We start from the raw sequence: 25294 nt of genomic DNA, 5'->3' as shown, positions 1-25294 counted from the left end.
ACGAGGGAGATACAGTATAAATGGAAAAGGAAGAAAGAAATATGAGAACAGATCCAAGCATGTTCCTTGTAAATGACGTTTCGGTCACAGAGATAATAACCCGGCGGGAAAATCAACGATCATCCGAGATCATCGTGATCACCCAACAAATTAACTAAATGATAAAATAGTTAACATATTTCCTTCCTCTTTCTTTGCATCTTTACATATATCACACTCTGACTGTTGCCACTTCTGGGTCCGACCAATATGGTGAGTGCGCTCCGTCGAAACATACATCCGGCTTACTCACTTACCCCTCAGTCGCTGTCGTATCTGCAACAAGAATCCACTCCATGTGAGTTCACCTGTTCCTTCCGTTCTCCTCATATCTCGCTGACTATATGCTCAGTATTACCTGATTCAATCTGGGCATTATCATGGACATCGTCCAACAAGCTTGTATCAGGATCAGCCGATGGCCATCTTCGAGTCTGGGATCCCAGTGAACTCTCCAAACCTATATACGACTTGTCCTCGCATCCTTTAGCCATAAGCTCTTTATCCACAACTAAAGATGGAAAGAAAGCTTTAGCAACTAGCTTAGATGGCAGTGTGGTTTTGATAGATGTGGAACAAGGGACTGTACTTGGAAAGGTTGAAACTGGTAGAGAAAAAGCTGGAGAAGGAGAAAAAGGTGTGTTAAATTGCCTTGCGCATGATGAACGCAAAGCGCTGATCTTGGTTGAACTTCCAGAATTGCCAGCATTCACTTCAGCGATTCACCCGGAGGAGAAATGTTGGGCATGGTCAGGTCGATCTTCGAAGCTCGCTATACGATCAATCGAATCCATAGCGGAAGTCAATGGGAACGGTGAAAGTAGTGGTAGCGGAAGAGGAGTTTTAGGAGGTGCAGGAAAAGTCATCGATACTGGTAAAGGAAAATTTGGTATGGATCTACAATTTGTGAGTTCCCTCGCGAATCACTTGCTCACTACTATAGTGAAAAGAACAGTTGACTGATGGTAAATTAATGCAGTCGCCAGACGGTCAATCACTTGCTTTGGCGACAGAACAAGGTCAAGTAATAGTATTAGATACCGAGACTCAAAGTGTAGTTGCTACATATACTTCACATAACAAGGCTGTCAGAACAATTACTTGGTCGCCGGATTCTCAAGTGAGTTTTTGCCAACAGAGGAGTGTTTTTTTCTTGGTAGAGACTTGTCTAAAATTGCTGATTAAACAATTCATTCAGTGGCTGTATTCAGGATCGGACGATCACTTGATTGTATTGTACGATGTCCGAGCAGGATCCAAATCTGGAGACGGTGTTGGTAAAGGTGAAGGAGCAGTTGCTATGATGCAAGGACACCAAAGTTGGGTGTTGAAAGTTGATGCCAGTCCCGATGGCAAATTACTGGGAAGTGGGTAAGTTAAAATTCCCATCATCTCCTTCTCCTGCCTTTTCACCCACCATTTATTGAATTTAGGCTATATGCTTACCCCAAGATCATATCCAAATTTGCAGAGGCGCAGATAGTATGATCAAACTTTGGGATGTAGGACAACGTTCATGCGTGTCGACTTCAACTGGAAATTCTGAAATCTGGGGTTTCGCTTGGCAACCTACTGCAACTGACACCTTTGCAGCTGGAAAGCAATTCGCCGTAGCAGGGGACGATAAAGCAATCACGTTATTTAGAGCTGCTGGTTCTATATAAAAAGCGAGCATATATCGACAAATCATGTATTGCATTTTCACATTTACAACCATGCAATAGTGAAGTGTCCAATCGAAAGTGACCATTCTGAATCCGGGAGCTGAGCTATGTGATCATCAAGAAACGGTGATCATCGCTTTATAGCTTATAATCACCGCCTGTTTCATGATCAATCCATTCAAACATCTCTTGAGCTTGGAAATAAGCTTCATCCTCCCCTCCATATGTTGCAAAGACGGCCGCTATATCCTCTTGATTGACATTTGTAGGATGTCCCAGGGCATCTGACATCAATTGGGATTCGCATAATTGCTCCAGGCGAACGAAATAAGCCACAGCTGCATCAACACTTTGAGCAGCTGATAGAATACCGTGATTTTGGAGGATAACACCTTTCCCATTAGGTCCTAAGGCTTCACATATTCTTCTTCCCTCCTCATCGTCAAGTACGATACCGCCGAAATTACCATACAAACGTACAGTATCAGTGAATTGGGCGGCATCTAGAGAATGTCGACCATTAATCGTACTTTTCTGGTGAAACGGAAGGCTAAAGGATCACTTACCATGTGACGCAATGTCTATATTACGACCTAAGACACTGAATGCACGTCCGAAAGTGGTATGACTGTGTGCAGCAGCGTGTATGTCCGGTCTCAGTTTGTGAATTGCTCCATGTATCGCAAATCCGGCCGCATTGTCTAAATCACAGATTAAAAGATTAGATCGACCGATTGAACGCTAGGAAATGATCTTACATATTTGTCCATCACCAGACCTGCCGGTACCTTCTAGTATGTTGCCATCATGATCAATCAGAAGCAAGTCAGATACCGTCAAGAGGTCAAAGGCGACTCCATATGGATTTACCCAGAAAGCGCTATAATCACAGATAAGAGTGTCAGGTGGTTTGACAGTTCTATACGAACCGGGAGTACACTGACTTGGGATTTATAGCATCTCGTATCGTGATATGACCTGCAACACCTTCATCGAAGCCTAATTTTGAAAACAATCGAAACGCTGCAGCCAATCGTTCCTTTTGATATTTGCGCTATGTGATTTCGGTATCAGCCAATCGATAGAGGTTACCAAAAACAGTTTAACGCACTTCTTCTTCTTTTGACGAGAATGTTGGGCGGACATACTTCTTTGATCTAGGACCGACAGCTCCGCCTCTAAGGTGCAACCGGGACGCAGTGGAGGTCGAAGCTGTGGTCTGAGTACTCGTCGACGCCATTGTGTGCGTGATCTGAGGGAAGATCGTTCAAGAAGAAGCAATACGCAATCTTCAGTCTGTCTTTGGATGGAAGTAACGCTATTTATGAGGTTTCGGTCATATCCGTATTAAGCGAGAATTGTCATTTCGGTCCGTGGAGACCGATTTAGTCATTAACTAGATTACTTCGAGACGTGATTATCGTTCCATCGAAGGCTTCAGCCATCATCAGGAATGACTATGAAAGTTGAGGAGAATCCCGATTATGTTAATGATGGTCAACCAAAGATTCGGAAGTTCAGAAGAGCTGCTCCGCCCACATTCACCGTGAGCATCCATGGTTCCCAGAAAATCTCCAGATCAATGTCCTGTGATTGACTCCTATTGAATTAGGATGTAGAACAGGAGAAGATATATCGGAGAGGACGACTTGCGATGGCATGTCGTGTCGTAGCTGCTCAAGGATGGGGGATTGGTTGCTCCATGCAGTTATCAGTGAGTGGAAATGACTGATTGACGTCATGCAATTACTCATTTGTATCGCTATCTAGTCCCGAGATCCTTTAGATCATTCTACGATTTGGGTCCTACCAGCTGGTAAAGCACTGGCAGCTATGAAATCTTCAGATTTGATTCAAGTTAGTATCGAGACTGGTGGAGTAGTGTCAAATGACCAGGAATGGGGATGTGAGTTTCCATTACTGCCGTACAGGAAACTTATAAGGCTAATCAGCTAAACGTGCTTGTTTGATATCATGATATAGATGACATAAATTCGGTCGCTATCCATCGAGCGATTTACCGGGCTAGACCTGATGTAGGAGCTATTATACATGGACACACACCTCATGCTCGATCTTTTGCCATGCAGGATCGACCACTAGAAATGATTTTACAAGGTAACTATGCGTCCATGTCATTCAAACATATCTTCTGATAAGTTGCGTTTAACGCATGCCTTCATTCTCCTTAGATTCCTGTACTTTCTACAAGCGATTTCATCGAATGCCTTTCTCTGCGGGTCAAAATGCCTTGACGAACCCCAAGGCAGTTTCGGACTGTTTAAGCGATGGCAAAGGATTCGTGATGGAGAACAGGGGTATATTACTTGTTGGAGCAAGCATAGAATGCCCCATTAGCTATTACATCAGAATGGAAAGTTTGTGCCGAATTCAGCTTCTCGCTGAAGCAGCAATTAAAGGAAGAGGAGGAGAATTAGTTCGAGTTGGAGAACAAGAAGTTCAGGTGTGTTCGCTCAAACCCCTAGAAGTTTGTGTTAGTTGCTGATTTGCACACCTGCCAGTTCACATTCGATAACAGTGGGTCTGAACATCACGCTTGGCTCATGGCCATGCCTTATTTCGCTCGTCAAGATAAGTTGACTGGAGGTGCAACTGTAATATGAAAATATCAAATGTAGCCAAATGGCTTTATATCATATCGTATATTGGAATGTACAACTAGTGACAAACATTGTTCCAGGCATTCAGATTAAAACAACATGTTATTCGAAATATCGCTATCCTTTCCCAGATCTACTGTAAATGTGTATTTCTTGACTAGCATACACGCCATAATTGTCCATGTTACCATGGACTGCTAATATATCCAATGACTAAGGTCCCCTAATCCAAACCACTACTCCAAAATACCGAATGTCAGCCGTCTTCGAATTTCCGATCCTACTCTTCGCCTCTCAGCTGCAGCTCCACCTCCGCCGCTCATCAGAGATTTGTTCTCTATAGCTCTTCTTCCAAGGAAAGGCAGGACCTATATTTTTCTCACGTTAGCAATGCAATTGGGACCAACCGGATAAGACGACTCACCTCTCTAAGCCTACCGTATGCTATGAAAATCATTGAGATAGGCACTTTACTTTCTTCAAAGGTGGCATGTATCTTTTCCGATAGATCTTCTCGCATACCTATAGAAGCCATATTTGGTCATACGGCAGGATCCATTGAGGCGTAGGCAGATATAAATCTGACTTACCATACAACTGTGCGATACCAACTTTACCTGAAACATCCTTATTCAATTTCAATTTACCAGCGGAGGATCTCGACGCCAATTCCTTTCTTTCTAAAACGTCGAATATTTCACTTAAAGAATCGGTATTATGTGTCCCAAAAATAACGCTCAAAGCTTTTTGAGGATCTCTACTAGCCAATTGAGTCTTCAAAGTCTCCAGAGTAATATTGACAGATTTGTTATAGCACTCATCTGTTTTAGATTTACTATTGAACACGTTGGTACCAAGTCAGCGAGAAGCGAATCGCCGATAAGGGATTTCACTTACTCAGCCCAGATCGGGCCCTTGCTTGTTTTACCAGAAGCTTTCCATTCCGCTTGTTCTTTAACGATATAGCCTCCTCGAACTACCTTTAACCCTATGCTGTATCCATTATCTTCGGCATGCTGTATAGAGGCTGCTAGGAATTCAGGTTGACGGATGAGATAACACTGGTAGGAATTACTGTTCTCGTAAAGTATCGTGATCAATCCCAAGCTAGCTGTGATATTTGGAGATTTGAACGATCACTAACTATATGACTGGACCGGTCCATGCTTTATCCTGGGAATCCCGAGGCCTATTATATTTCATACAGAGCAGACGTGCATATCCATCTATGGCTGGTTGGTAATATGTCTCCTCGGCATCCAAGATCAAGCGAATCCTGCAAAACAACGAAAATTAGTTGATCGTATATGGATAACCTATATGTGGTTTGTACAGCGTGAGAATGACACACCCATTCCTTTGGGCCAGATCGGTCAAATAATCCAATCGATCCCATAGCAGTTTCAACTTTTCAATGTCAGATGATTTTATTCCCGATTCTGACTCAGTAACTTCCATCTTCTTCACCATCTTCGGATATCTTTTGGCTTCTGTTAAACAAGACCGGGAATCTGGTATCAAAACCAACCCATCTGCATCAGATGGACATCCAGGGAACGGAACATTTAGCTCTGCACCTTGATTGTGTAGAGATCGAATTCGATGTAACGTTGTAGAAGCTCTCTCGACCACGTCGGGATCTATCAATCCAGTCTAATCAACTCATACGGGTAAGCCTGGTGTATCCCATAATCCGATCTATGAAGATATATATGGAAGATAGACTTACCACTTTCAATGCAAAAGCTGAACTTCCTTTACCCCATCCTTGTTGAGACATTCTTTCTTCTAAATCACCTTGTAAATTCAAAGCTCTTTCTATCTCTCTAAACCTGTCTTCTTCCAATTTCGTCAAATCAGTATTCTCCACAGTATCAGCTTCCGCTGAATAGTTTAATGCAGTACCGATATTCCTTGTTCTAAGATTTTCCAATATTGGTGCACATTCCTTAGCTGTTTCACCAGGAATGAATTGAGCGAAAAAGGTCGATCGGACAACAGTCTCAGTGATGAATGATATACCTGGTATACTGGAATGCAAGAGGATGTCTAGTATTGAAGGTGAATTATTGACAAGCAAAGGTATACCAAGTAACGTCCATACTAGATACGATCGTAATAAAGGCAAAGTTGATGTTCTTTGAAGGGCGGATTTGGTCTCTTCATCCTTCACATCTTCTGTATGTGTCGTCGTTGAATCTGATACACCTAAGCCAAGAACCGCTGAAACGAAAATGGCGCCGAAGGCTCCAAAGCGGAGAGCACACAAACTTGGAAACTTATAAGGTGAGGGTCGGTGAGCTTTGCTGGATGCTTGTCTGAATATATGAATCGTTATCCTTGGGGAGCTCGACCGGCTATTGGTGGTGGAGATGCGCATGGGTCGAACAAAGAATGACGATCGCCCATAAAGATGCGATGACGAGGTCATTCTCGCGATCTAAGAGACAAAGGACAGGAAGATGGATATTGTACAGGTCAACGAGGAATACACATCATAGCGACAAGTATGACTATATCGCGTATAATGCAGTGGATGTCACTGATAAATGTCATATGGGATAAGGAATCCAGTCTGATTTAACGGGAATGCCGTTCAGTAGACTTACATGTGATGACGGTAATCAGACTTATACGTGAATGGTCATCGGAGAAAGGCGATCGCCTATCTATCATCTCGGGTAAAAAGTCTCAGATTCTATGCTCAACTCGTCAAATGTGTATTCGCAAGTCGATAACAAGTTGCTTCGCATTTTCGTTGTACGTATCAAAGGTTGCATAACATACGATGAGCTTCTAACGTGATAGGTCCGCATCTGCTTTACGTTTCTGTGGGAGGTGACTCTGCGCTATACGAAGTGCCGAGTGTAATATCCTCTTTTCTCCTAATCTTACAATTGCGGCATAACATTTACGCAGAGTCTTAGCATCCACACTTGGCGAGTTGGCGGCAATGTTATCAGCCGAAACGACAGCAGTAGGCGCAGAAGGTTTAGGGATGTGCTCCACTGACACGGAAGCGATCATCTCTACGTCAGACTGTAGGTTTGTTAGAATCGCTACACAACTCGATTTTTCTCTTTTCTGGGAAGGGTGCTTACATTAATATCCCCTGTATACCTCGATTTTCTTCTGCTCAGGGCTTCTACAATGACCGAAGCAACATCATTGTCGAGGACTGTTGTGGGCAATTTGCCCTTTTTCTTGGCTCTTAACCATTCATGATCGTACAGTAAGAGTCTGATGAAAGCTATGAGATCGTCGTCGAACTGCGGTGAAAAGGATAACGGGAACATGCTAGAGAGGCGGAGTTTAGCGATTGTACGCCTTGATCACAGAGTTGAAGTGTCATCTCGACGAATGCAGATTTCATCGGATCAACAAGACGAGAAATGAGTGTATCGAAAAGATTAGGTGGTTATTCGAGAACTTACTCTTCTTGTCCTTCTTCTAACCACCAATCAACTCTCTTCGCATTTGATTTTCTCCATTTATCATCTGCTTTTCCGCCCAGTACTTTTTCAACTGCGTCTACTATCAGAGTTCCCTCGAGCAGAACCTCATCCGCAGGATTACCAAATGGCCAACCTCTTATCTCTTCCTCGCTCAGCAGATCCAATAATTCCGTAGAAAGAGGAAGGATGTCTACGTGACCGTATTTCCTCAACAGTTCTGAGTTAGGCGGTGACGAGTAAGTGTTATACTATTCCATACGCCGTAGGCGTAAGCTTTCATTATGTGATTCAAGGTTCGATATACAGGAAGAAAGAACAAAACATACAATTTGGTCATTTCCATCAATTGTTTTTGTAGATTTCATTGTGAATCCTTTTTCCCAGGTGTAACCTTCAATATCCAGCTCCTCATCGGTATACAAATGAGCGTTATCCTTTTCGAATGCAGCATTTAACATATCTGCGAATGGAATCATCACCGCAACTTCGTCTTGCTCGTCTTCGTCATCACTGAAATCACTCGAATCATCCTTTGGAGGAGAGATGTCATCTGAGAAACGGGAAGAAGGTACTGTGAATGATCTTGAAAGTATACGTGAACCTTGCAGATGGAATGATGCTAATGTATGTGACGACGAAGATGGGGGAAATAATTCCGGATGCGCCTGTAACCGTATCAGTCACTGAAGTAAGCCAATAGCAAACGTCACATGTTCTAATGCCATGTTTTCTTATTCACTCACCTGGATGACTGGTAATAGATAGCTCTTATACTCCTCCTCGGCATCTTCTTTACCTATTCTATCTACAATCGAGGGTAAAAATCAGTTGGGCAGATAAAGGATTACACGAAGACTAACCCTCAATATCAGTACCTTCCAATTCTGATCTCTCTTCATCGTTCCACATCATAGGCGTGTCAAATTCCTCTGGCATATTGGCTGCCCTCCAGATGATTAGTACAACATCAAATAGCGATACTATCAAGATAAAAATCCGATTATAAAGCCGGTACATACATAGATAGCCGGACCAACGACTTTGGTCACCCCTCTCGGTCTCATACATCATAACCATTATCAATCTACACCAACCATGGGACAGTGTTTCCCATTCTGCTTCTGAAAGAAGCTTGGATAAGTCAGAAGTATAGGGCGATAAGATCAACGTATCAGGAATATGAAATAGCGTTGTATCCTCCTAAGAACCAATACAACGATCATCAGTTCTGAGCTTGTTTCTTTGTGTTTTCGAGCACTACACTTGGATGAGAAAAGATACATACAGGTATAACATCTATAGCTACTGCACCATACCCCATTCCAGGGAATGGCTTAAGATCGAGCAGTTTCTCATTGTACCACCCTCCTGCCTTCTTGAACCAGGCCAGAAATTCATCAGAGATAAAGGAGGTCATTCCAATCACTTACAAATGGGAAAAAACATCAAGACATCGTGAGGCGAGAAAGTCGAAGTTATGAAAAGTTGAAAAGTCGACCAAGGAAAAACAATCAACATGAAAAGTGGAGGTTAGAAGATCTTGACTCAGCCACGTGGCATCGTACCGATGTTAAGTAGTAGTCGTCTGTTTGTTGCGCTTTCGTGAGAGTGAGTGGTATCGCAGTAGTCATTTCCATTTAATAGAGAGACAAGCTACTTCATGTGCCATGAACGGTCTGTAGCAGGAAAGAGGGTCACAGGCGGTGAGTGTAGAGTAAACAGCCCATGCACTGGCCCTCGCGGAGTAGATGAACAGCAGGCTCCTCAAAATGATCTATCTGTTTCCCAATGACCAACAATTCTATATGCAGGCGGAGTGAACTCCAGAATTCCGTTTGCGTGATGTTATCCGTCAGCATACTACTCCTCCTATATCCTATTTGGTACCTCTCGCTCGTGAAGTAAAATTTACCCTTTCGTTTTCAATTGCCTTTTCTGAATGCACTCCCGCTAATTACCTAAGACAAATACAAGTCGTCCCAGAGTGAAATAGCAGGAGAACGTTTACCGATCGATTTCACTTTTCCTTCAACGCTTGGATGTGATGTGTATCACTCAATGCCTGTGGTTTGTGGACGCCCACATCAGGCGTTTTGGCTACCGAATAATAGAGGTCCTCGCCAAATTTGCTGATGATTTCGGCATAATATTCCAGTTCCTGTCCCGATGGCTACAATTACACCGGACATGCGGATTGGTCTGCCCGAGTTGTCATGTTGGATGGCATACCCACCGATTCCCTCCTGGGTGTACGTACTCCCAGGCATGTCACCTCTATTTGTTCAGGCACGGTGACTCCGTCAGGGTTGGTATACAGCATTCAATCTGGACCTACCTCGCAAGGCATGCAATAGTCACGTGCAACTTTTAACGGCATTCAAAGAATTGATGTTTATGGGACTTCAATGCCCTCCGCCTCTTTTTTACGGTAGCCAAGACTAGGAACGGAAAATAACAGGATCCAGAAACTGCAAGGGCATGTTTTGGTTGTGTTCATTTCTGCATTTTCCAAATGTTTGATATTGAAATAATGGTATAAAAGACGAGGACATTCACTGAACAGGTCTTTCTCTGAAAGATATATGAACGAACAATTTTAAGTCAATATGGTCAAGTACACCGCTTTCTTCGTCGCTGCTGCGCTACTTTCCCGGCCAGTTTTATCACAATTCCTGTGTGGTGATCCTTGTGACTCGGGCTCCCGATGTATCACTGGTGCTGATGTATGCGCACCATGTCCGGCTGGCTACTATACACCGGGCGGCTATACTTATGCCTGTTATTCATGTCCAGCGGTGAGCATTTTGCCGAGATTGATTTCTGGATAACCCGATTATCGATTGTTAAAAAAGCTGATGACTGCTTAATTTGATGGACATACTAGAACACCTTCAGCACTGAAGGAAGCTCATCGTGCCAAAATTGTCCTGTTGGGACCGGATCATCGACAGCTGCCACTCAATGTACTCGGTGCCCTGCTGGAACATATGCCCCAACTGCGGGATCAGGGTGTCAAAATTGTCCTGCTGTGAGTACAGCCGTCCCAGACATCGAAGATGTGGTGACTGAACGGATCTGCGCATCGATCCATAGAATACATTCTCCGACGGCAATGGTGCAACATGCTATAGTTGTAGTAATGTGAGTGCTGTCACTTCAGATCCTTGTGATCATGTGGTGATTGACAAAATTTCCTTTTGTCCAACAGAATCAGTTTTCCAATCCTGGAGCAAGCCAGTGCACCTTTTGCCCGGCTGGAACGGGTCGGACTAGTGATCAAGCCAGCTGTACAGCATGTCCTGCTGGTTATATTTCGAATGCGGGTTCCGGTTGTTATGCTTGCCCAGCTGGTTCCGCTTCTGTGTCTGGCTCAACTACATGTCAAGCTTGTCAACGTGGTCAATACATTCCCCCAGGCGCTACAACCTGTCAAGACTGCCCCGCAGGCACCTACAATAATAACCTTTATTCCACAACCTGCACCGCATGTCCCGTGAGTTCAATCGACACACTGTACAGTCATCTCAGTCACCTGTACTGATAGTTTGGGTGTACAAAAGTGCGGGATGTTTGCTCCCAGCTCAGGATCGACCCAATGCCAATCTTGTCCAGATGATACCGTTAGCAGTTCAGGTTCAGGATCGACCAGTTGTCAAGCTATATCTGCAGGAAGTTACAGCAATAACGGCTGTCAGATGACTTGTCCCTCCGGTATGGTTTCCGATAGCCCCCCTTCCGACCAGTGCTTGTCCTGCTCCGACAATACGGTTCCAAATGAGGATCAGTCAGAATGCATCGCTCCAACTCCTCAACCATCGAACGCTCGAAAGAGGAAGAGATCAGTCAAGCAATGCGAGATAGCACAAGAAGCTTGTCCGATTCCCCACACATACGGACGATATGAGTGCGTCAACACTGCTTCCGATTTATATTCTTGTGGCGGCTGTACTAGTACAGGGGAAGGTGTCGACTGTACGACTTTTGACCCTTTGGCATCGGTATCTTGTGTCAAGGGAGTGTGTCAGTACGAGTGTCCCGATGGTCTATCGTTGACAGAAATGGGATGTAGAGATATGACAGTAGTTTTCCAGTAGTGCGATTGATGACAATGAGGCTTACGGTATCCTAGGATATCCTCTTCTGCGTAGTGTACAGTATTTCTTGGGATTAGGTGGACATTGCTATAAATTATAGTTTATTATTTTTGTTGTAGCCGTTCCGGTTAATTATAGTAGTGAGAGTTGTCATGACAATTCGCTTTACAGTAGTTCGGGGGCTGAACGGCCACCTACCGTTGAAGACACATACGTAGACACATAAATGTATACACATTGTTTCGTTTTTAGAAAACACATACGTGTATCCTCAAGCGAAACCTCGCGATCATGGCGTACTCGGATCAAGCTATACGAAGATAATAGCTGGGTTGATTCGGCCAGAGTCAGAGCTGCTGGATTGCTGCTCTTTCCGCAACTTACTGCTGTCCTTTTCGATGTATATTCACTGAATCGCATTGGCATTATAATTACTTTCAAACATACAGTTGCGCTATTGATTACTCTAGCGTTTCGTTTTAGTCCCTTTCGGACTTTGAGAGGTTATTTCAAAATCCCGGTTTGATAGCACCAAAAGTTGGCGTCATCAAAGGTCGTTGGACATGATTCATACCCGCTTCCATAGTAGCTCGCATGGCCAAAGTTCGGTTGTTCGGTACACGGGCTTGTTGATTTCCTGGATAACTATACCAGTAGGTTTCGAGATGGGTGTAGTTAACACTAACGGTCATGTAACCTCGGTCTGATTTTTTGGGGTCAGCTCCGATCAGCTCGCGAAGTCTTTGAAATACTCACGGTAACCTTTGGAATACAAGAGAGTAGGATTGTTTTCTACCATCCTCTTTGCTGCTACGGTACTGTTCTCGTAACTTCCCCAGCTATTACCCCACCCGCTTGACGAGACGGCGGTTCCTCCGAACTCGACCACAGTTCCCCGTTGATGATCATAGGTAGTCGCTTCACTCGCTGCTAAAGTAGTAATGTCATCGGATCCCTGAAGGGTAGCTTGGATATTGTTCTCGAATAACCAGGTGGCATGCGTGTCACCAGTAAAGACTGCTACATTGTCAATGGATTGATCGTAGATGTGTTGGAGCAATCGTTGTCGGTTTCCCTGGTATCCATCCCAAGCTACGATGAAGTATTCAGTACTCATTTCATAGCCTTAGATAGGGATCTTCGGATACTCACCATCGTAATTGATGGTGAATGTTGCCTGATCAGGGGTTTGGCTGGTCCATCGATGATCGATACTGAAAGGTTTAGCCATCTCATGATCTACTCGTAACTTACCTTCCAAGAATAACCTGATTCCAAATGAGTTTCCAAACGGTACCTCTATCTTGACTAGCTTTCAAACCATCTTCTATCCATTTTTCTTGTTGAGGACCAACCATACTTCGCGAGCTATCCAGATCTTGAGCCAGAGTGGCTACGTAATCAGTGTTATAGCTTAGATCTGTGATATCACGATCATATTTTCTTGTATCTAAAGCGTAGATATCAAGTAAATCACCGAATCTGAAATCTCTCCAAATCCTAGCTTGATCTCCTAAATCGACCTGTCTAATGGGTAGCCATTCGAAATAGGCTCTCTTGGCATGCATAGCCCTATCTGAGAAACAAACAGTTCCATTGGAATAAGCACATCCTCCAGTTGAAATAGAATCGTTTGAATCGGAAGAACCAGCTTTCCAATCGTTATTTGCAGTTTCATGATCATCCCATATCGCTATGATAGGGATATTTTGATGCATTGATAAAAGATCAACATCGGTCCTGTGTTCATCATACCTTCTTCGATAGTCGTCTAGACTGGCTAATTCGGCACCTTTTGAAGGAACACGACCAATAGCAGCTCCACCTGTACCAGATTCGTAAATGTAATCACCAAGATGAACAACATAATCCGCATCTTCATGTACAACCGGTCCAGAATATGCGGAGAAGAAACCACTGTAAATCATGTCAGATCCAATGGTTGCTGACAGTGGAGGGATCGACTCACTTGGGGTAGTTGGAGCAAGAGTAAATGGCGAATCGTTGGGTAGGTACGTCAGTGGCCATCTTGCCAGGTGCAGTTCTAGTTTTTCCAATAGGACTTTTGTTGTCAGGTTTAGCACAGTTTTCGAACTGGTACGAGTACAAAGTGCTAGCTGAAAGGCCAGTTGCCTCAACCTATCATACGGACGTAAGCTGAGTTCACCTTCGAGAAAGGGGACTAACCTTGACGGTCCAATCGACATCAGCGCCGGTGAGAGACCATCCTTCAGATACGATATCACCTTGTGCGTTCTCTCCTGAGTACACTTTGTACCTCACACTGAGGAATGTCGACTCGATAAGTGGAAGCTGGATAAGCTCGAGTCCAAAGGATTACAGAGTAATCATAAGGGTCACCTGAGATAATCGTCAGCATGAGGCCCAGACGAAACTGAACGGAACCGAACGGCTGCTTACCGGAAGCAACGCTATGGGTAAAGTTTAGATCTCCAGCATAAATGTAATTGGAGTTACTCCAATCAGTGACGCCTAGGCCGTATCCTGGTTGAGGGTATTCACTATCTTCTCCGCTGGGGATGTCGGTTTGTTCTTGCCTTTTCTTGAGATCGCTTCGGACTTCAGCAGAAGCTTCGAGGTGTCGCTTGTAGACCTGTCTTGTATCGATACCTAATGCCGGATGAGACACATAAGGTGATCTGTAAGCCAGATTCTGCTCAAGCTCCTCAGGTGAGGCTTGAGCGATCCCGGCAAGGAGAGGCAGAATCAGCAGTGAGAGAATCATCACGTCTCGTTCGTTCAACTTTGGACTTTAGGGGATGAGACACCGCCATGCATGCCATGTAGCGATGTAGCCTTTTATAGGATAGCTGAGTTCATCTGCCAAGACATTTGTGTGTATTGACAGCGTCTTGATTGGCAGATGGAAAAGCATGCTTACTGCGAACGTGCGGAATAGATTTGAGAGGATGAGTAGCACGTTCGATGAAATGTTGACGCTAGCATGAAATTCCCGAATGACTTGCTTCAATCGCTCCGGATGGTGAGGGGGGAATCTGGCGTCGGAGTAGTCCGAGATATCTGTTCTCAGGAACCAGATGATTTCGAACAACGTGTTTCAATTACATCATGCTTGGATTATGGTGCCTGACTATCTTTTTTGCGGGATATCTGTTCATCTATATATTTTGCCCACTTAAGCGCTCCCGTTTAGAAACCATGTGCACCTGTGCACCTGTGCACGAGCCCTGTTTTTCCTTCCTTTGGTTTTTTTTTCCTTTTTTTGAACAGCACGCGAGCGATAACAACTAATCATAATTAGAGAACTCTTTTTTTTAATCTGTTTTCGGTTTTGTTTTTGTTTTTGTGTTTGTGTTTCCTTCCCCTCTTTGCATTCCGCTATCTGTGTATATCAAAAGTGATATTGCATCACAGAAAAAGACGACCTCAGCTTCAACAATGAACTATAACAACGCGTCAATAGCTGCTGCTGCTGATGACAAGAAAAGTATGGATTTTCACTTGGAACTGAGCTAGCTGGTCTTGAAGCTTACGCTTTGCAATTTCACAGATGGTTTTGCTGGTCATGGCGAGTTGCCGGGTACTGAAGGAGGATATGAGGATGATATGGTATTAAGAGAATTAGGGTGAGTTATCTTTTTGCTTACCATGTGTAAAGAGTGAGACTGACCATTCGCACAGATACGCTCAAGAGTTACCCAGAGTCAGTATAGTGCCAGTTTTACAATTGGTTCTTTCGCTCACCTTCATTACAGACCAAAACATTCTTCAACATGTGGATGATGACAATTGTCCTCAGTTCAATTCCTTATGGCTTATCAACCACGTTCTTTTACACACTCGGTAATGGCGGTGCTATGGTTGCTATTTGGGATTTCATCATCATGTCTTGTATCTATGTTTGTGTCGCAGTATCCCTCGGAGAAATCGCTTCTCAATATCCCGTATCCGGTGGTGTATATTACTGGTCTTACATGTTATCCCCTACCAAACTGAAACCTTTGGTATCATGGATCGTGGGATGGTTATCAGTCGTTGGTAACATCACTGTTACTCTAGCGGTCAATTTTGCGTAAGTCTAGTATATAAAATGGTCCAAGCTGACATCACAGCACTGCTCAACTCATCTTGTCCTCGGTCATTCGTAAGTCTCCTTCCTTATCTCTACGAATAACATACTAAGGTATTTGTTCCAGTTTTTTATCCTGATTATACACCGTTACCTTATCACACTGTGTTGACTGCTTTCGCGACGTGAGTGATATTTTACATCCCCAGATAAATGCTGATTCCCAACCCTGCAGCATCATCGTGCTGGGTATTATCGCCATTCTCGGACAGCATTTCTTGCACTATGTTGATGTACGTCTGCTTCCGTGTGACAAAGCTGACATTTTAGATGTTTACAATCGTTGTCATCTTATCGGCGTGAGTGCCTCTCGATTTCGAAGATGTTCCCACTTTGCTCACAAAGTTCTCAGTGTTCTAGCAACACTCATTACCCTTCCTGTAAAAGCCGACGCAGGCAGACGATCCGCTTCTTACGTCTTCACGTAAGTACATGGTTTCAACAGATCAGCAAGAGATCACAGTACTGACCGTCCCCCAGCGAATTCGTCGACATGGGTGCTGGATGGCCACGAGGAATGGTGAGTCGATCATGGCTGTACGGGAACTGACGACGTTAGCAATGGGTCCTCGGTCTTACTCAAGGAGCGTACACCTTCAGTGCCACTGGCATGTTGCCTGCGATGGCTGAAGAAGCTATCAAGCCTGAGACTACCATTCCAAGGGCGATGTAAGATCACCTCTCGCTGCACATTCGGTCGAAGCTGACATGGATACAGGGTTTGGGGAGTCGTCGTGAAGTGAGTTCCGCCTAGTAGTCGCTTTAGACGAACTTTCAGCTAAAGTGTTATTCAGCGGTACTCTCGGTTTGATCTTCCTTCTTAGTATCATGTTCACTCTTGGAGATCTCGAGACCATTCTTGCCAGTCCTACTGGCCAGCCCTTGCCTGAGATCTTCTTGGAGGCGACAGGAACTCACGCAGCTGCGTTCGGGTTGTTCTTCTTGAGTAAGTTAACAAATCATCGAATTATGCTAACGACACAGTCCTCATAATCGGTCTTTCTTGTGGATTGGCTTGCTCGCAAGCGACTTCTCGATGCGTTTGGGCGTGAGTACAATATAGAACAATGCGGTGCTGACTAGCGTAGGTTTGCTCGTGATGGCGGTATTCCCGGTCGAGGCTTCTTTGGTAAAACATCAAAACGGCTCGAGATGCCATTGAACGGTTTCCTTCTGCAGTCCATCATTCAATGTGCTCTTGCTTGTATCTACTTTGGTTCAACTGCAGCTTTCAATGCTTTCTTAGGGGTATCGGTTCTCAGTTTAGGAGGAGCATGTTTCGTTCCTATCTTGGTGTCTTTCCTGAGAGGACGAAAATTGATCACCGGAGCTAAATACTACAAAGGGAAATTTGGTTTCTTCTGCAATTGGTGAGTCTCGTTGTCGTTCAAGATATACTTGTCAGCTGACGACACTCTCTCAGTGTATCTATCGCATGGTTTTTATTGGCTATTCCAATTCTATCCTTCCCATCTTACTTGCCAGTCACCCAAGAAAACATGAACTGTGAGTGGATCTGTCATGCTCGCATAATGAGAATAGCAATCTAATAGAGTTGCTCAGATGCCGCTGTCGTTTTTGTGGGATTCGCTTCCCTCTCATGTATTTGGTACATCATTCATGGTCGAAAACATTACTCTGGACCTCCCGACGGTCACACAGGTTTGTAATGATTTAGCGTCAAAATATACGTGTCCCTTCAGGCCTGAAGCACGAAGGCAACCTTCAACGGTTGTATATAATATATTATAAAAATAAATGCATCATTTATCTGCAACCTCGTGCTATACCGTAGGATCCAGTGGTAATTTTGTGCATCATTACATGAGCGTTACTTACTATGGGAATAGTAAACAAAGAGATCAAGTGAAATACATGTAACCTGCATTTGGATCAGAAGAAAAGAAAGGAAAGAAATAGATATACAAGTCTATACAACAACAATACTCAAGAATAGTTTTACAATTTATCCCGATTCTCACTGTCTATTCAGCTGCTATTCTATTCCCAGTCTGAATCCTCATCGTCGTCGTCCTTTGATGTAGGTACAGCGGGAGGTGCAGCTGCATTTGTAGTCGTAGATGTGAGAGAAATTGGTTTCTTTACACCCTGATCACTAACAACATCGTAACTTTCCTCTGAATCACGTGGACTTGTTGAAGCGGAAGTCACTGATTTGGGAATTGTAGAAGGTAATCTACCATCATTCTCCACTTTTGGCGTTACTTCACTTGTAGTGGTCTCAGCTGCGATAGGAACGGGTATCACCGGAGCAGAAGGAGATTCAGGTTCATCGTCCCAGTTGAAATCATCTGTTTCTTCTTCTTGTGTTGTAGCTGGCGACAACAAAACGCATTCAGCAGAAGTCAAACGTTTCAGCAGTAATGGACTTACCTTGGAGTAACGCTTTTCTCTTCCTTTCTTCAGCTTCAATCATATATTTGTGGAACAAGTATCGTTGCCAGAATTGATCGTCGGTGAGTTGTTCTGGTACTATCAAGACATGTAAGTAAAGACTGGATTGCCCAGAGGTCTGCATTCTGAACATACCTAAAGCCATTCTGATGCTACCAACATTACCTTCTTCTTTTTCCCTTAATTCTTTCTTTTGAGATTCGAAATGAACTTCTATCCATTGTTTGAACTCTTGTTTCCTTTCTTCCGTTTCACCTTCACCTTCTGGGTCGACCATCAACAAATCTTTATCCTCTCTTAGACGTCTTAGGAGAGCGTCTTTTCTTGATCCAGCCAAAGCCAATGTCGAGATAGGTTTCGATTTCCCTCCATCAGAATCAAACAAAACGTCATTATTCGATTGAGAAATGGTTGAAGATTGATTCGTTGTAGGAGAAGAAGTTGAAAAAGAATAAAAATCACTTCCATCCCAACCCATACTAACCATATGTCTATCTTGATGATCTGATCCATCAGGAGGTATAACCTTTACAGCATCTTCTACCCATTTTTCAGCATCTTTCAATAATTGATCGGATTTCTTGAGGTATTCTTCAGCTAGTTTTTCAGCTTGTTTCATTGATAATTGTAGATTCTCTTTTGCGGAAGATAATCTTAAATTTTCAGCTAATTGTTGACGTAACGCGGTAGGATTTGATAATGCTGGATTCGAAGAAGCTGCAGCCAGAGTTGATTGTAATGTGTTTTGTAATGAATGCTGAAGCTGTGAAGTTGATGATGATAATTTGTTCAATATATTCGTAGCCGTAGCAGTACCAGTACCAGTACCAGTGGTAGTAGAAGTACTTGTATTATCACCACTTGTATCGATAGTTTCCACTTGTTTTCCTTTTCCTTTTCCTTTTTCCTTTTTCTTAAGTTCTTCTTCTTGTAATGCTCTAGCAGCTGCTTTCTTTACTTTTTCAGCTTCTTGTTCAGCTTCATATTCAGCTGGATCTTTTCTGACCACTTCGATATTAGCCGTACGGAGATATTCTAAATCCGCTTGAGCATGTGAGACGGTTTTGTCCAAATCGGCTTTGAGAGTAGTCAAAGCTGAAGCAGACTGTTCATCCATCAACAGCGATCAGCATATTTCTGCAGCATTTATACTCGTGTTTTGTGATGATAAGACTTTACCTGTTTCTTCACACCTCCCCACCAGCTATTCAACGTTCCCATGACTTGGCCTACTTCTTCTGAAAAGTTGTTCCTATTTATACTGGATTGCAATGACTGTTGGACAGTGCGTGTAGGTGCGTTTGAAGGAGTGGGAGTCGTGGATTCGACACCATCATTATTATCGGTTGATGTAGATGATACTTCTGCGTGAATCGTTCCGGTGGGAGAAGCAGGTTGTACTGGAGCAAGTGAAGGTTGACCCTCGGTCTCGTTGATTGTAGAAGTGGTATCAGCCATCTTGCCCTTGATCCAATCTTGTTGGTGCTACTGTCGTATGACTGGCGATGTATGTTTATGTATGTATCTTTGTTCTTTGAGTTGGTATAGATATCTACAAAGAGATGGGGTTCAGATCAACGGTGAAATATATATAGTTCCCACCTCTCAACTGAAACTATAACAGTACACCCCACTTTAGACTCATACACGGGTGAGCATCCGACACGTGGGACTCAGCTATGTGGGACGCGTTGTGCCTTAATTACTCAAGGGAAAGATATACCAAAAAAGATAGATAGGATGGACAAGATATATAAGTTCATAATATTCTCATTCCTTCATTCAACTTGATCTTGTTCTGATTATCTTTTCGATTACCCCAAAGAATCGGCTCCCAGTACTGGGCTGTCTGAGACGTGAAGTGATAGATCTGGTAAACATGTCACAACCACAATCACAGTCACAACAGTATGGTGATTATACATTTGAGCCAACTCAATTGTCACAGCCTTATTTCAGTCAAACGCAAAATAGTCAGTTTGCAGAAAGCCAAGTGGAACCACGAAGAAAGTACTGTAAGCTTCGAACTCCTTCTCACTCCCACTTCCACTTCCACTTCCACTTCCAAGTTCATCCAAGAAGAATAGGCGGCTGATACTGAGTTATACAATTCGATACCATATAGGGGCGGTATTTATACCTACACATTCAGAAAGGGATATATTGAAAATACCATGGTCAAAATCATTCGTTCAAATGGGAAGGGGTCCAAGACAATTATCGAATAACGATGTTATATTACCAGAGAAAAGAATATCAAATATTCATTGTAGGATAACATTAGGTATGCAAGGTCCGAATAATTCAGGTTCATCTTCTGCAACTATACAAGCTTGGAAAGATGGTGAAGCGGAACCGGAAGTTTGGATAGAAGATCTCAAAAGTTCAAATGGTACATTTGTGAGTTTGGTACTTGATGCTTTCTATACTCAATGACTTTCTTCCTCGCCTATCATCCCTCATCTACTCTCCGCTTCCCTCTCCGTATTCAGTTCGTCCTCTTCTTTTGCCTACCCCACTTCCTCAACTCCCGTTTCGTTTAATCTTTTACCGACTCAGGATTACTTCCCCCTCAGGTGAATGGAGCAAAAGTATCCAACACTCGACGTCTACTACGGCATGGTGACGAGATATCACTGGGTCACTCAGGTAGTCTTGACAATCATGATGTACGGTACATTTACAGATCAGTTGGATCAAAAGGTGCAAAATTGGGACAAGGAAGTAAGGACCTTGATATGGTTGGAGCTGTCTACGAAAGGTACCAGGTCTTGGGCAGGTGCGTAAAGTTTTACAGCCATTCCTTGCAAACACTCACAGTCCACTTGCAGACTCGGAAAAGGAACTTTTGCAGAAGTCAGAAAAGCTGTTGATGTAGAAACTGGTGCCCTCAGAGCTATCAAGGTGAGCTATTCCCTAAAAATGGCTCTATGTGCATAGCTCACCAAGACTGTGCATATGGTAGCAAATCATAAAACATCGATTTGCCGGTAATGATAAGACTCTTGCATTATTTCAACGTGAAATTGACATCTCACGACAACTGGAGCACGTAAGTTTACGATGGAGTATATCAATATCTTTTGAGGGTAATTTGCAAGCTGATTTTATCATGCGGTGATAAAGGAGAACATATGTCGCTTACTTGAATACTATGAAGACCCACAACATATATGTTTAGTCCTTGAATATATTGATGGAGGTGATTTGTTGGATTATATAATGAATTATAAAAGTGAAACAGGAGGTGGATTGCGTGAGTTGCTCATACTCAATCCTTGTTTTCCATGCTAATAATATCTGCTACGCTCTTAGCTGAAGATCTCGCTGCTGATCTGACCGTGCAGATATGTCGAGCCATGGCATATACGGTGAGTCTATAACCAAGATGACATGACGCTGACGTATTTAGCATTCTATGGGTGTCACACATCGAGATCTGAAACCTGAAGTGAGCTATCACTGTCTGATCCCTTCGTTACGCTTGACTGATCATCGTTTCAGAACATCTTGCTCACTCGCGAAACTGCGGATGCACCGGTAACAGTGAAAATTGCCGATTTTGGTTTGGCAAAGATGGGTAAGCTCTCTTTCATTTCTTGATACTTTCAGATGTCTTCGAGATACTTACATGAAGCTCTTGTTTGCAGTACATAACCAGACCATGCTCGTATCTATGGTTGGTACACCTCAATATCTCGCTCCAGAGGTGGTAATGCAAGATAAGCAGCAACCTGGATATGAGAATGTGGTTGATTCATGGTCTGTCGGGATCATCGTATATAGGTAAGTAAATCAACCTCGAGCCGAATCATCATGATACTAATTACATGACTCGATAGTATGATGACAAAGGCATTACCCTTCGATGAAGACGGAGAGATCCCTGTAGAGGTGAGTTATATCTTTTGGCTTGGAATGAACACCTGGCTGAGTTTGTATATAGCAACGTATAAAAGCTCGTTTCACTCAACCGGCAGATGAAGAGCTCCTACATCGACTAGGGATCAGCCAAGTGGCGATTGACTTCATTTCGGGGCTGCTGGCGAAAGATCCTAGAGCAAGAACGACGATGGCCCAAGCGTTGGATCATGAATGGTTGTCTGGCCCATCTTCACAAATAACCGCATCTCAACCTCAATCACAGCATATACTAGGCGGTGATTCCGTTTGGTCAATTGAATCGTTCGATGAAGACTATCCACCTTCAAACGGTGCAGATCTGTACGGCGATAACACAAATGATGATTTGGGAAGATGGAGTAGACCTATGACTGCGTCTGGAACAAACTATGAATCATTAGGAGAATATCCTTCAGAGGAAAGTTTCAGTCAACCTATGGGTAATTTGCATTTGAATACACCACTTAATCAGAGAATGATCAAGCAAGAATATAAATCGGAACGGATATCCAGCGAAATTCCAATATCATCTGAACCTATCTCACCGCCTTCTTCAGCTTTATTAGTAGATCTGGATACTAAAAAAAAAAAAGATGGAGATAATGGTGATATAAATGTAGGCTTACTGACACCCATAACACCGAATATGAAACGGCCCGATCAACCGACCAATGGAGGTGATGTCAATGTAAACATTGATGTTAATACTATATCAAAAAGAAAGAATGATGATGACCTGTTCAGTTCGGGAAGTTTGTCTCCGCCACCAATAAGCTCCAAACCTCTACCAAAACCTATACCTCAATCTGGACCTCAAAATAAAGATGAAAATGTCCTAGACGCTGCTGTGGAGGTCTCATCCAAACCTGTATCAATAGATAAATCATTGCCTACTAGACAATCTACGAGGTCAACAAGAGTTAGAAAATCAATGAGGTTGGCTTGAGAAGGATAAAGCATGAAATGCAGATCGAAGGACGCATGAACGGAGAAGTAAGAATTGGCGGATCACTGACACGGATAGCATACGGGGACTTGGGTATTAGAACGATATTGAGAACTGTATATGTCAGAATGTGATTGGTAACGCAAGCCATTGTTAACCGAGTGAAACGAAGTTATCTGTGTTTCTATATTCAAGACTAAAACCAACATAACAATTGGAAGGGATATCAACTGTGTGAACGCAAAATAACAGATGGAAAGGTGGATTGTAGTTATCCCAAAACAGACTATTCAGTCATAATAGCATTGTTGACAGTCTCAGAGCGAGAAGTGAAAAGTAGATATCCTTAAAGTTACATGTCTTTTCTGTAACGATCATGCATTATACATGTTATATATTATTTTTCGTATGAAATGACTTTTGATTGAATTTCATATCGTGTTTCGAGATATTCGAAGAACGGATAACAATTCACGACCTGCTCTCCGTTTGATGATTTCCTATGATAGCACGATGAAGATATACGTGAGACTTGTCGTTCTCGAAATTCAATCAAAATGGGGAAATGACTCACTTTACATATCAGACCTTTTGATTCCATATTCTTGATAATTTGCAATGGTTTATTCTGTATAACAGTGACCAAATACATTATTCCATTGGTTGATAGCAAGTCCTGCACAAATGAGATCAAACTTTGCTCTTTTTGATTCGGTTACCGTATTCATAGTTCCTTGCAGAATGTATGTGGGTGATCGAAAGTTGAATTGCTCGCTCGTTCACTCACGGGTAGTCGGTCTAAGACGATATTCGTTACTATCATTCCATCATTTCCACCTGCCCATGAACCTCCTATATCTTTTCCAATTTGAGTTTGGATCAATCTATAACGAATAGCACAAAAGGGAAATCAGTATTTCTATCATACTTTCTCGTGTTCATTATGAGCGTGATTTGCACCATAGGGTTTGAAGCCAGGTCAAGCAGCATAAAAGAAAATTTGTGGAATTCTGAATGGGAGAGATGAAAGAAAAAAAAGGTCGAAAGATACGAAAAACTCACTCATCCAAATCTGTAGGTACATATGGTGGATTAAATAACAATATATCGATTTGACGTTCTAATCGATTCTGAATGGGTGATAATAAATTACATAGTATCGGATTCAGCGTAGTCTAAAATACAAAGTGATGATTAGTCTTCGGATCCTGTTTATTACGTGTATCTGAAGACTCACGTTATTGGCTTCACCTGTCCTTATAGTAGCTTGACAAGCATGGACGTTTATGTCGGTGGAAATGATCACTTTTGACATGTGTATTCAGATGACAAACAATCAGCATTTATGAAAATACAAACGAACGAGGATTGGATCAGAAATGTACACCTCACAGCTGTTATCTGTTCCCAAGAGATTAGATAAAAATGTAGAAGCGATCCCGGATCCTGAACTATTTGGAGATTTTATCATGAGCAATATGGACATGTCAATACTACGCCCTCAAGATATCGGTAGACTGAATTAATCAGGAAGATTTACCCTATCTCCACACATATTGTAGGCTTCTTGCTTGTCAATAAATCCGCATCGAGCTCTAACGCATCGAGAAGGATGAATGAATCTTCTACATTTCCACGAAAATGCAAAAACAAAAACGCACATCAGCTTTGTTTGTATTTCGGAACAATTTATTCTCGCCAGAGCGATCTTAGAAGAAACAAGTAGCTACTAACCTGCAGGCTCATATACATGCTCGTAATCATCTTCTGTAAGATGAGCTATGTATGGCGTGGGCAATGACATTCCATTGAGCATAAAAACTATGTGAGTAAGGAAATTAACAGAATGTGCATTCTGAAATTGTCTCTTACGAGGGGATGTATCGATCTTTTGTTGTTGTTGATGTTATAATATAAATATTACGTAATTGATCATTTCCACCTTTGAATCGTCACCATAGGAACGCGCTGTTATAAACTGTCACCCCGTGTGCTTCAATATCGTCATTTCTCATTGCCCATTCTCTTCATCCCATCTTCACTACA

At 42.9% G+C, this 25294-nt stretch overlaps 11 protein-coding genes across 11 annotated transcripts; 5 read left to right on the top strand and 6 right to left on the bottom strand.

The window, feature by feature from the left end:
* Positions 1-249: 249 nt before the first annotated feature.
* On the top strand, positions 250-1703 carry IL334_000413 (uncharacterized protein; the record flags this gene model as incomplete). The annotated part of the gene is made up of 6 exons (XM_062932197.1): positions 250-337; positions 392-676; positions 737-945; positions 1019-1159; positions 1238-1410; positions 1511-1703. The coding sequence occupies 6 exons, from the start codon at positions 250-252 to the stop codon at positions 1701-1703; spliced, it is 1089 nt and encodes a 362-aa protein (XP_062788248.1).
* A 138-nt stretch (positions 1704-1841) lies between these two features.
* On the bottom strand, positions 1842-2943 carry IL334_000412 (uncharacterized protein; the record flags this gene model as incomplete). The annotated part of the gene is made up of 5 exons (XM_062932196.1): positions 1842-2206; positions 2270-2404; positions 2462-2583; positions 2648-2757; positions 2815-2943. 5 exons carry the CDS (start codon positions 2941-2943, stop codon positions 1842-1844), a joined length of 861 nt encoding a protein of 286 aa, XP_062788247.1.
* A 213-nt stretch (positions 2944-3156) lies between these two features.
* On the top strand, positions 3157-4327 carry IL334_000411 (uncharacterized protein; the record flags this gene model as incomplete). Its single annotated transcript, XM_062932195.1, has 6 exons — positions 3157-3249; positions 3316-3417; positions 3474-3609; positions 3687-3821; positions 3896-4167; positions 4226-4327. 6 exons carry the CDS (start codon positions 3157-3159, stop codon positions 4325-4327), a joined length of 840 nt encoding a protein of 279 aa, XP_062788246.1.
* A 233-nt stretch (positions 4328-4560) lies between these two features.
* On the bottom strand, positions 4561-6755 carry IL334_000410 (uncharacterized protein; the record flags this gene model as incomplete). The annotated part of the gene is made up of 7 exons (XM_062932194.1): positions 4561-4692; positions 4749-4846; positions 4915-5159; positions 5222-5398; positions 5469-5600; positions 5676-5977; positions 6054-6755. 7 exons carry the CDS (start codon positions 6753-6755, stop codon positions 4561-4563), a joined length of 1788 nt encoding a protein of 595 aa, XP_062788245.1.
* Positions 6756-7120: 365 nt separating this feature from the next.
* Positions 7121-9196, bottom strand: IL334_000409 (uncharacterized protein; the record flags this gene model as incomplete). Its single annotated transcript, XM_062932193.1, has 8 exons — positions 7121-7363; positions 7426-7621; positions 7759-8027; positions 8106-8444; positions 8523-8584; positions 8640-8720; positions 8799-8979; positions 9065-9196. 8 exons carry the CDS (start codon positions 9194-9196, stop codon positions 7121-7123), a joined length of 1503 nt encoding a protein of 500 aa, XP_062788244.1.
* Positions 9197-12382: 3186 nt separating this feature from the next.
* Positions 12383-14619, bottom strand: IL334_000408 (uncharacterized protein; the record flags this gene model as incomplete). Its single annotated transcript, XM_062932192.1, has 8 exons — positions 12383-12576; positions 12630-12965; positions 13026-13066; positions 13128-13790; positions 13843-14012; positions 14061-14101; positions 14145-14234; positions 14295-14619. 8 exons carry the CDS (start codon positions 14617-14619, stop codon positions 12383-12385), a joined length of 1860 nt encoding a protein of 619 aa, XP_062788243.1.
* Positions 14620-15293: 674 nt separating this feature from the next.
* IL334_000407 (uncharacterized protein) lies at positions 15294-17654 on the top strand (the record flags this gene model as incomplete). Its single annotated transcript, XM_062932191.1, has 13 exons — positions 15294-15342; positions 15406-15481; positions 15537-15558; positions 15611-15927; positions 16160-16217; positions 16372-16408; positions 16465-16504; positions 16585-16653; positions 16703-16723; positions 16779-16934; positions 17073-17354; positions 17408-17490; positions 17548-17654. 13 exons carry the CDS (start codon positions 15294-15296, stop codon positions 17652-17654), a joined length of 1317 nt encoding a protein of 438 aa, XP_062788242.1.
* Positions 17655-17985: 331 nt separating this feature from the next.
* Positions 17986-19857, bottom strand: IL334_000406 (uncharacterized protein; the record flags this gene model as incomplete). The annotated part of the gene is made up of 4 exons (XM_062932190.1): positions 17986-18320; positions 18379-18477; positions 18535-19504; positions 19579-19857. 4 exons carry the CDS (start codon positions 19855-19857, stop codon positions 17986-17988), a joined length of 1683 nt encoding a protein of 560 aa, XP_062788241.1.
* A 421-nt stretch (positions 19858-20278) lies between these two features.
* IL334_000405 (uncharacterized protein) lies at positions 20279-21782 on the top strand (the record flags this gene model as incomplete). The annotated part of the gene is made up of 7 exons (XM_062932189.1): positions 20279-20414; positions 20525-20799; positions 20976-21178; positions 21231-21303; positions 21365-21451; positions 21526-21655; positions 21715-21782. 7 exons carry the CDS (start codon positions 20279-20281, stop codon positions 21780-21782), a joined length of 972 nt encoding a protein of 323 aa, XP_062788240.1.
* Positions 21783-21817: 35 nt separating this feature from the next.
* IL334_000404 (uncharacterized protein) lies at positions 21818-23248 on the top strand (the record flags this gene model as incomplete). The annotated part of the gene is made up of 5 exons (XM_062932188.1): positions 21818-21850; positions 21904-21979; positions 22050-22185; positions 22242-22293; positions 22346-23248. The coding sequence occupies 5 exons, from the start codon at positions 21818-21820 to the stop codon at positions 23246-23248; spliced, it is 1200 nt and encodes a 399-aa protein (XP_062788239.1).
* A 431-nt stretch (positions 23249-23679) lies between these two features.
* Positions 23680-25052, bottom strand: IL334_000403 (uncharacterized protein; the record flags this gene model as incomplete). Its single annotated transcript, XM_062932187.1, has 8 exons — positions 23680-23748; positions 23823-23924; positions 24036-24132; positions 24311-24423; positions 24486-24553; positions 24641-24699; positions 24789-24873; positions 24983-25052. 8 exons carry the CDS (start codon positions 25050-25052, stop codon positions 23680-23682), a joined length of 663 nt encoding a protein of 220 aa, XP_062788238.1.
* Positions 25053-25294: the final 242 nt, after the last annotated feature.

Source organism: Kwoniella shivajii, chromosome 1 (genome assembly GCF_035658355.1).
Source record: "Kwoniella shivajii chromosome 1, complete sequence".
In the NCBI taxonomy this organism is placed as follows: Eukaryota; Fungi; Basidiomycota; class Tremellomycetes; order Tremellales; family Cryptococcaceae; genus Kwoniella; species Kwoniella shivajii.
The sequence above is the reverse complement of the archived record's forward strand: the minus strand, read 5'-3'. Positions and strand labels throughout refer to the sequence as shown.